This window comes from Pomacea canaliculata, linkage group LG12, assembly GCF_003073045.1.
Source record: "Pomacea canaliculata isolate SZHN2017 linkage group LG12, ASM307304v1, whole genome shotgun sequence".
Taxonomy (NCBI): Eukaryota; Metazoa; Mollusca; class Gastropoda; order Architaenioglossa; family Ampullariidae; genus Pomacea; species Pomacea canaliculata.
The window spans coordinates 5,740,538-5,751,811 of NC_037601.1; the positions used below are offsets into that span (position 1 = coordinate 5,740,538).

The 11,274-nt window shown below is 41.1% G+C and overlaps 1 protein-coding gene across 3 annotated transcripts in view; it reads right to left on the reverse strand.

Moving 5' to 3' along the window:
* Positions 1–11,274, reverse strand: part of LOC112576967 — a 28,734-nt gene that overhangs the window by 8,373 nt on the left and 9,087 nt on the right. For all 3 annotated transcript variants that reach the window (XM_025259870.1, XM_025259869.1, XM_025259868.1), the window contains 2 exons: positions 8,188–8,898; positions 7,828–7,950 (listed from right to left, as the gene is read on the reverse strand). In XM_025259870.1, the coding sequence (XP_025115655.1) occupies positions 7,828–7,950; positions 8,188–8,898 (834 nt within the window). The remainder of the gene's footprint in view (positions 1–7,827; positions 7,951–8,187; positions 8,899–11,274) is intronic.

Consider the following 11,274-nt stretch of genomic DNA (forward strand, 5'->3'; position numbering starts at 1 on the left):
GGGTCCGTCAAGGGTGCCTACTCTCTCCCATCCTTTTTAACATCTTCCTTGAAAAAATCATGCAAGAAACCCTCCACAACCACCTTACCTCAATCTCCATTGGTGGCAGACCCCTGTGCAACCTCCGCTTTGCAGATGACATTGACCTCATGGCAGGCAGTAACAACGAACTTCAGGATTTGACGGACAGACTCTCCAGGCGAGCGGGGGCCTATGGCATGGAAATAAGCTCAGAAAAAAGCAAAGTAAGGATTATTTCCACCACCGACAGCAGCAGCAACATCGTCATGAACGGCCAGAAACTGGAGGAGGTCAACAGCTTCAAATACTTGGGTGCCACCCTGACTAGAGATGGTTGCTGTACAGCAGAGATCCGTATCAGGATTGGTATGGCAACATCCGCAATGTCCAGGCTGGACAGGATCTGGCGAAGCAACTCAATCAGCTTCAGTACCAAGCACAGGCTGTACAAGTCCCTCGTAGTGTCAATCCTACTCTACGGCTGCGAGACTTGGACGCTGCTTGCCGCAACGGAAAAGAAACTCCAGGCCTTTGAGAACAAGTGCCTGAGAAAGCTGCTCCGCATCTCGTACCGCGAACACAAGACCAACGAATACGTACGGAGCACCGTGACCTCTCTCGTGGGCCCACATGAACCCCTTCTGGCAACAGTGAAGCGGCGCAAGCTCGCCTGGTTCGGTCACGTCACCCGCCACAACACCCTGTCCAAGACGATCCTGCAAGGAACCCTCGAAGGGAGCCGTCGTCGTGGTCGTCCGAGGAAAAGCTGGGTCACCAACATCAAAGAATGAACCGAACGCGAGATGCCAGACCTGCTCTCATCTGCTCAAGACAGGACCGGGTGGAAACTTCTGTCTGTTGCTGCTGCCGGACGGTCCCCCTTACGCCCGGACCGGGCATGGGTCTGACCTGACCTGACATCAGGTAACTAATACAGGTCTCGTCCACGATGAAAGGGTTAGCAGAGTTCTCTGAAGACCAAGATCGTAGGCAAGTCATAAGCCCCTAGCGGCTGCGGTGGTGGTGGTGATGATGATGATGATGATGATGATGATGTTGTTGTTGTTGTTGTTGTGGTTGTGTTCATTCAAGGGAGATAATTTTAAATCCTTGACAATGGGACATTGTTTTGTGGTTTTGCAAAATATTATATGTTCACGTTTCAAAAACAATTTGCCACGAATCCTCTTCTGTTATACCGGCATAATATCCATGTTGTAAGACGTTGTCGTTCTTCAGAAAACACTTTTTACCTTCTTGAATATGGGCGAGTCCAGGAATAGCACCACCAGCAGCTGTCACATCATCCACGCCACCTGGATATTATGCGGTATAACAGAAGAGGATTCGTGGAAAATTGTTTTTGAAACGTGAACTTACATAAAATGAGGACTACATAAGACTTTATCATAAAGTGAATGACATGAGATTGTCATCGATTCTGGATATCGATAAATAACAACCAGCGTGATATTATAAGAGATTAAGGAAGACTCCAAGTGGCTTGAAAGATCATATACATCGCCATTTCAAGCAAACTGATTTCTCTCGGCATTACAATCAGGCAAGTTAATATCTCAAAGTAAATGTTTATAGGTTTAAGTGGTTAAATCGGTGTCCAGTCACTTAATCCCCAGACACTTCATCCCCGACACTTAATCCCCGACACTAAATCCCCAGACACTTAATCCTTTATAAATGAAGTGCAACCTATAATAGATTGTTGGATGCAGTTAGAGAGCTAATGCCTAATGCAGCTCCAGAGACTATAGTAACAGACTTTGAGAAAGCTGCGATGACCGCTTTTCGAGAGAAGTTTCAGTCCAGGACCCGGTTGCATTGCTCGGGCGTAAGGCCTTAGTCGGGACGTAGCAGGGGTATAGTACCCGACTAAATTTACGACCGTTGCACTGCTCCCGACTAGGCGAATTTTAGTCCGCAGCTCGGGCGTAACTTTAGTCCAACCAGGGGGTTGGCGTAGCTGCCGACTAGCAAGTGACTAACTTATGAGCGTCCACAGCAACTCGGCTTTCGCTTATAAATTTTACAGAAGAAACATAGGACGACAATGTGAAACTTGTTTTTGGTAGATGAAAGTTATATACCTCCCAGCACTGGCCTATGTACGTGAGGAAGACATTGTCGGTTCCTTCGAATTGCTTGCAGAGTCAATGCCACAACATGATCGCATGCCGGAACTTCTATCCTACTTCGAGCATAAGTATATACTGTATATATTGTTGAAGAACATTAAATTTACTATCCTATATGAACTTTAACTAATGTTGTAGATGTTCAAGTGACGTGGAAGTTAATAGCATGATTTGAATTTGAATTTCAATTAAATTTTTCGCTGACTTTATAATTTTTATAGTTAAGGATTTAGTTTAGGGATTAAGTGTCTGGGGATTAAGTGCTTAGGGATTAAAAGTCTAGGGGGTTAAGTGTCGGAGATTAAGTGTCTGGGAACCGGTTAAATCATCAATTATTACAAAACATGCATCATTTGACGATGTTTATGGTAGTCATCGATTTCCGATTTTCAGTTTCTTATCAGTACCTTTGTCACAAACCTGCTGTGTTATTTTCTTAATTTTTTTTTTTTTAAGCCAGGAACGATTTGTGCGTTTGTCGGTGTGAGCAGTCTGTCGGCGTACCACCTGTGATGGCCGGCCGGCCTTTTAATCAACTAGTGTTGATAGACTGTTTATGTAGAGAAGAAAGGAAAGAGTGTTGGCGGTGTTTTGAATTTATTTGCTGTGACTAAGTTTTTCCTTGACGAGAGCAGGTAGAAGTGGCAGTCTCCTCGGTGTTCTCAGTTTGTCCTGAGCGGACGAGTTGCTTGTAACAAGTCCTGAACCGAGTTTGAGTCCTGACTGGGATGTTATTGCATGCAAATTCTGACAAGATTTGTATCGAGGAATTAGTGTAACATTGAACCTGTTGAGGTGAGTGTGTATTTGTGTGATTTTTGTTAAATCGGTGAGTCTGTGTTTTAATGTTCGAAGAATGAAGATATTTCAGTAGAGGATGAATGGATGTAGATAGTTAAAAGTAGGTATTGGCTTTTCCTGATTATCTGTTAAAACTCTCCTTTTTTTGCAGAATCTGTTGGATTGCATACAGCAGGAAAAGGTGCTACTGAATATTGATACTGAAAGACTGGTTTAACAATGCAGTCAAAGGGGCTGGAGGGAGGAAGAGGTAACAGGTACCTCAGCAAAGATTGTGAGGAAAAGGCTTCTAGTTGATTTCTTCTTATTTCAATTGCTAATTGATTTACTAGAGGGGGTTGTGGGTAAAGGAGTAGGAGTTGGGGACAGGTCAGGGCAAAGCACAACGTGAGGACGTGACATGAGTTATTAGGTAAGGAAGACTGATCAAGACTTTGGTTCATGGAAAAGTATCATCTCTATCACTAGCAACCACGTGCTAACCCAAATAAAAAAAATCATCATCATCGTCGGCATCTCTATTCTTTATTACTTCGCTACCATCATTGCTGCGAAAGCAGACATCTCGGCCAGCGATTGTCTAAAGTTTCAGGTTGTATGCATCACGTGTTTTCAAAGATAGGACCAGATATTGTGATGACAGATGAAACTTAAGAGGAAGTAAACTGAATAATCTTGCTTGAACATCTTTGAATACACCACCATCATGGTTTCCATAAACTCACTATCACCACCACCATCGTCATCTCATTATTATCACCATCACAACCCCTTCATCAATAAAAGCAGAATTAGCAGCATCAGAAACAAGTTCGCGATCAGTAACCAGTGGAAAAAAGCCCCTGGAATTGCCACAACACAAAACAAACGCACACAGGAGATAACTTGAGAAAACAAGTATTTTCCAGTTTTTTTATTACACTGTGCACGTGCATATAAATATATAAACACATAGTGTAACACTCATACATTACTATCTCGGATATCATAGTTAGAATATGGAAAAATAAGCTATAAATACTACATAAAGTTAGTTGTTATTGTTACATATACAGCTCCCTCCAATAAAGATCCAACATATAATCCTCATACTAATACGATCTCTACAAAAAGTTAAAATAATTAGTAGCCATTTCTACAGCAAAGCAAAAAACAACAAAATGTAAAATTTTCACAAGAAAAACAACAATTATGGGAGTCTTTCCTGTTATGCAAGTTCTTCACAGAGAAAAGTTAAATATATTTACTTCGAGGCCTTATTTCATTCGACCTTATGTCGCATAATACTGTCTGTTAATGTCACCGGTAGGTTCGTATAGTGAGTACTCCTGTAACCCTTTGCTATAACTGCTGAACTTAGATTTTAATGTTAAAAATCTTTATGTAACTACAAATATCTTCGCAAAAATCAAAGACATTTAAAAAGCTTTTTTGAGGGACTAAACGATAATATACCTAATGTCTTTCAAAATTTATAAAATTTCACTTTTAACTCATCTGTTCCAAAGCTTTAGCATTTTTGTGCTGTTTTTTTTTTTTCATCCAAGGTTGCGTTAAATTACAGACTGTGTCTGCTTAGTGATACGCTTCACTACTCTTTCTATTCCTGATTACCATAATAAAAGCAAACTTTCTAACATACTGGTATTTCTAACATATTCAGAACAATGCATTTGACAAAAATTAAACAAAAACACCTCGCCACTCAAATTCCTTCACAAGGGTTTCGAGGCTGCGCACCAGGGATATCACTCAGGTGTAGCTTGTAACGAACTGATAGAATCGTCTGATAAAATCTGTTAAATAACTGAAACTGATTAAGTCATTCAAGTAATCTATAATTGCACAGAAGATTCATTAAAGACTTACATCAGTCAACTTAGAAATTAAATGAAAGCGTTAAGTTACAAGAACGTAGTCCATCAGTTTGTGAGAAGAAATGCTGCCTCTCTCTGGATGAGGTGTTGCCATGATACAGAGCCTTTTATATTACATCGTCAAAAATAAGGTTTTGACCAATTTCATAAACACAGGCGAAAATTGTGATATTCAAAACATTGTATCTCTCGAATTACGAATTATATCTTCTAATGAACTATGCCGAGTCATTAATAAATAATTCTGCGCTAGCAGTACTAGCGAGTGACTAATGAAATCATCAAATGACTTATCGGAAGTTAGACATTACAAAAGGAGTAATAATTGTAGATCATGATAATAAGCAAAACGTTACATATCTCAGTGGCAATAACAACTTAGACGTGTAAGTGGTCCACTGTGTCTAAGGAACGGCGCGTGAAGGGTGGAGCTAATCTTTTCGTCGTCTTTATAATTACCGCTGCTAGGAGATATTTGACCAACCTGGTCTCAAACCAATGATTTGTAGCTTACAGCTGAACACTCTAGTCTACACACTGCACAACAGATGGTAATGGTAGTGATTACGATTGTATATTTTTCGGGAGATAGTAATGGCACTTAGGAGGATAAGATCAGGAAATGGACGGGCTTTAGGCCGCTACCGAATGGCAGCAGATGAGAGCAAATAATGGATGCAGTCTTTTGAGAAATTCATCAGAGGTGATTTAGAAACGTGTCCACGGGTTATGTGCATGGACTGATTTCCGTTCACCCACTATCCGAGTGATCACTTCGTTCACAGCGGCTTATTTGACCCACTTTTCACATGTGAACACACACCCTCCATCTTACTCACCGAAAGCTATAAATAGGACAAACTCAAAAGTCTGGGAAAGCAAAGACTTTTCCAGTGCCTGGATCCAGTCAGTGTGGTCATGCCCCAAAGAATGAAAGAACAAAACTGCTCCAAAAGTACACAACCTTCCTGATCATGTTTAAAATAACCCACAATAGTTTCAACGCTGCTGCCGAGGGGCCAGCAGAAGAGAAGCTGGTTTCAGATCAGGCAGAACAGTTGAACAGATCTTCAAAAACTGCATCCTGACAGAAAAACATCTACAATATCACATGAGTCTCTACCACAATGTTGTCGACTTCAGAAAGGGATTTGATAGTGTGTGATGCAGTTTGAATTTTTTCACATCACAGCTTGATACTTATCAAAGCGCCAATTTTTGTTTTGTTTTTATTTAAACAGTAGACTGGTATTGTTTCCAAATTCTTTGCTGGGATCTAGCCCCTGTACCTGGCGTGCTGACCCCGGAAATTTTGAAATGATTATTCCAGTTTGTCGTCATCCAACCATGTGTTTGTCAGTCAGGCAGAGAATTTTGAGAGAATAGATTTTTGAGCGGTTGATTAAAAGGCATTCCGAAATTATTATTAGCTGTAGAGAAAGTTTCATAACAATATCCATATACAAAATATACAAAATATACAGACTGTGGTAAATACATTATAAAATAAACTATTGCTTTTAGCATGTCATATGGTAACCCTAGGGAGGTAGCAATCGCCCTAATTAGGATCTAGGGTGGCTTTTTAACAAGCCTGATGCCCATCATGCAAGGAAAAAGGGACAGGTGCCAGTGTAGAGGCGTTATATAAGGTAGGAGCACAAAGGTGTTTTAACATATAAGTGAGACAGTCCTAAGTGGTTACAGGAAGCCAGACACGACCAGCCGGCTGGCAAAGACGTCAACGATTCCCACACCTGTCCGTCAGGTTGACGGAGGTTAGTGGGGTTTAGAGAAGTGGGGGTTAGTCACCTGTCGACCACGTCATTGCAGGCGGGGTGGAGCGTCAGTAGGGTGGTCGTTCTCTTATCGATGTTAACTTCTAGACTGATTGGTGAGTGAGTGACCAATGGCATGCCTCGTTGAATGTGACGTGCAAATTTGCAAAGTAAAATAGGCAACGGAAAGGCAGAAAGACACTTCTCGGCACGACGTCACAGTGGACGGAGCAACTGGTCAGCAGTCTTCTAGCCCTGACTTCAGCATCTCTAACGCCATATTTACTTGTACCTCGAGACTGGGTCTTAATTAAGCCAAGAGGACACGACTCGGGAGGATGGACGCTTGGGTTAGAGAACCTTGAGCAAGGGGTGAGACAGTGACGAGGAACTGTCAGGGCTTCCTGTTGTCTCCGTGGAAAGCAAAGGGCTACGTAACCAGCTTGCGCTAACTGCTAGAAGTAAGGCCAGATGTCGTCGTTCTCAAAGGAAGAGAACGTCTGCTGGGTTCGCCGCACTCCAAAGAACCTGAGAAATTCGCACCAAAGAAGTGTTCGTTCGGCGGCTGTATACGTGGCGTATCTGTCGTCGGAGACACCACGCGTGTGTCCCTTGACTGGGACAGGCTCGACTCTGTGTCGCCGAGAGAGCAGTCGTAGCTCTCTGACGTGGTTGGCAGATCAGGTGGGAAGAACGAGAAACAAGCGGAGCAACACTTTCGAGGGAAAATCATCAGAGTGCCGTGACTGCAACATAGCGCTCAGTCTTTTTCTTTCTTGTGTTTGGTGGATAGGTGGATGTGGTACAGTTGTACATTTCCACACTCCAATCGGTGGACAATATGGATGTCATACAAAAGTGTTCCTCTTTTGCATATACTCCACATATGTGTTTCTATTTGGAGCATACTCCACACGTGTTAATCAAAAAGCCCATGAAAAATATTTTTGAAATAGAAACGTCCTGAGCAATTAACTTTGAAAACAGGGTATGGTCAAACAATATCAATATACTATCTTTTAAGTTGGTTCAGAATAAAGTCACTGCCTTTACACTGCGACACGTGCTCTACAAATTCAATAATAACAAAAACAACAGTAAAAATGATAAAAATTTGTAAATAGATTGTAAATAGATTTGCACATTTTGGAACGTAAACATGAATTCAAGTCTTTAAGAGAAAGAAGAATCGTTTACTGGAACTAAAGAGTTGAATCCAAGATCAAACCAGTCAGACTGAATTGGTTGAAGTTCTATTGTTGGCTTTACAATTTCTCTGCCTTCGTCGGTGTAAATAGAATATAGGACATGCTGCTCCACCTGAGGAGAGAAAGAGAAACAAGATTAAAGCAGCATCATAATATAAAAGGTGTTAAGCCTCTGGAAACACTACTATTTTACCTCATGTAATCCATATCATCATCTCTCTCTGCTTGCCTCCATGTGATGGAGTGTGTGAAACCGTGTGCATGTAATCTTAGGAGGGTTAGGTGTGTTTTGCATTGTGCTAGTACTCATAATATCCAGGGTAATTTGTATCCCATTAAAGACCATCACCTGGCTTTGATTTAGTCGCAAGAACAGTTCCACGGCTCTTTGATACTGCAGCACGAAATCCATCATGACCTGTCGTTTAGCCAAGAAGAAGCCGCCTGCTACCCAGTTGATATTCTTCCAGAAAATATCTCTCCATGCCATCTTGAAGTTCGGCGCCCCCACCTGCGTACAGAGAACCCGCTTGGGATCCAGGTTGGCCAAAGGATGCATTGTGAAAGCTGTGGTGTTCTTGTGCCGTGTCCACATGTCTCGAAAGTAGCCTACATCCACCCACACCACATGCCTGCTGTAGAAGTAACTGTTCAAGATGGCGTCTTTGATGAACTCGAACTTGGCGTGCGTGACGCACGTGTAATCCGGGTAGACGGTGTTGGGGTAGTGTACAGGGTAGCCAGCACGGTAAATGGCTGCGATGGCGTCCCTCAGCTGGAAGGCCCACAGGCTGGTGCGGTTGACGAGGATAATCTTAGTGAGGTCCGGCTGTTTCTGTCGCACGTGCTGCATGTGGTCGGCGAAGGACGGGGAGTCTGTGTAGAATACAAGCGGCGAGTAGATGGCGGAGTAGGCCCATGACCATTTCTGGTAGATCCTGTGGTCGCGCTTATTGTTCAGGGCACCTTTGCCGAACTCTCCAATGTCTATGAAGGCGCTGACCATCGTCACATTGTATTCCATGGGTTTGTTAGGCTGCACACTGCTGCTTTGTTGTGTCTGTAATTAGGAAACTTTTTAAAGATTGTTTTTCAAATGTAATAGAAAACAAAACAAATATCTTCATTGCTTTACATTATCTTACTTTGTAGTGTTCTTATAACATGGAAAATACTGTTGACTGTGCACAATAGCCACAGGGTTGACAGTAATGCGCGATGAGCGAGACAATGTACGTAGTCTCTCGTCTGAAGGTAAATGTAAAAGCCGCGCCCTCAGTATCCGCGAATGAAGGCTCTAAGTCCACTATAAAGTTCTTAAATGGCCTTGTAAACTATTCCCTGTAAGCAATAAACATAGCGATGAGGTCTCTCTTTGTAAGCGGGAGAGACTGAAAGGAGTAATAATAATAAATACGTGAAAGTTAGAACATTTATACATGTGTTAATAAACAATGTGCATCTAAATGAGTTGTGTGGAAGATTTGTGCCCATGTACTTTTTGAGCTTTTTTTCAGATTTAGTGATAACAAGGTCTTTTTTCAATTTCTAAAGCAAGCTCCAGCAAGTTTTACACTTGTATTAAAACTATACAGAACTAAATTTTTATCGTCAGCAATTAAATTAATGGCGTTGACAACACTCTTTGACATTAAGTTATAGCGACTGTTCTTTGACTGTCATCAACCCGGGCTCATATTTATGGATTTTATTTTGCATTTTTGTTTATAAATGGATTTTCTTAACAGTTCAAAAAACACATTCTGGGACTTTCATTGTGTCCAGTTATGTCTTCCACGTTTCACGTTTTTTTTTCTACGCATGCCGGAATATCACGAAGCGTAACCAGTGTATAAACAAACAGCCTTTGAGATATTTAACACAGAGTATAATTATAAATAGTAACTAGTACTCATAGTCACGGACGCCGGCTCTCTCTCTCTCGAGCAACACACACACACACGACGTCCATACGCGTTCATTCACACACAAAACAACCATTGCCTGAGGCTGTCCACAAGATGTCAATGAATTGCTGAATGGCTCAGGATTTCAAAAACTTCAAGACTCATATGCATAAATAAAAATCCGCCTCAACACAATATTCTATCGGCGAAACGCAGTTATCGGTACATACAATGTTTACAATCCCGGGCCTTCCCCGATCAAGCACACTTAAATAACTCTTAATCTGAATTCTTAATCCTAACCTCCACTCTTAATCTCAATTCTTATCATGTAGTTAATAATCGCACCAGTAGTCATTTAGTACTTTACTCACAGTTCTGTTCGTCCACACACAGTTCCAATTTTATCTCATTTACATTTTCTTGGCGGCGCGAGGCCCACGGTACACACGGTACACACTGTCTACACACTGCTGGGTGTTTCACCGAAGGCGAGAAGATTAGATTTAGACGAATCCTGGATCAAAAGGTCGCTATCTACCACAATCGCCCGTACACAGGGGAAAAAAGAAACCTTGCCTAGGCAAGGAATCACTTCTAGCATCTACGCTCACATCAACACTCACACAACATCCTTCCACTCTCATGTCCGCCAGTGCCGTCTGCTTCTCTCTTTTTTTTCGCTAGAGTGATCTCCCTTACCTCGCTGACACTCGCACTCAATAATACACGTTATTTACCATTGCAATTTACAAGCGGCGAAGGGATTGAAGTAACTTTAAAACATGGAGGCACGGACTGATCCGTGGCACCCATATTACATGCGTAAAATGCCTTTGTTGTTTATTAAAATGTTCAGTATCCATTTATTTCAGACACTAATGCACTGAAAGAGTTTTGTTTTCTTAATATATAACATCTTACTTAATTACATTAGTAATATTCAACATAATATGTGATAATGAGTTGTCAATCTGAGCTCAAAGGCATATATTAAATATATGCAATTAACGATTTCTTTTTGTAATTATTTTTTGCTTTTGGTAACTGCCAGACTATTCAATTGAGAAATTTGTGTAAACATATTTGTTGTATATTAACATTTTTGACAGAAAAAATAACAATTAACTCTTGGTTAGAATTGCATAACAACTTGTATCGTCCATATTCTTGCAAAAATAATAATCACCGACAGATGGCATCAAGTGACAAAAACAAACACACTTTGTAAGTCAACGATTGTTTTGCAAGTTAAAGTTTTGAGTGAAAAAAATTTAGGAACATCTTTCAATCCCAATTTACGATTTTACAATAAACAATCAAAACAAAATATGGTTTTTACTCTCCCTTGGTTAGTAGTTTAGGGTATGAAAATTGATCTTGCCGTTTCGATCAATTTTGAAAACAAATTCTCTCTGTCTCTTCTTTGTCTGCTCTTTCACGCTGTCTGCAAAATTTTTTGACGATTTTTATTTGGAAATTCAGCACTCTTGTCCTAGCGTTTTTTTTTTTTTTGTCGGTGATTACCA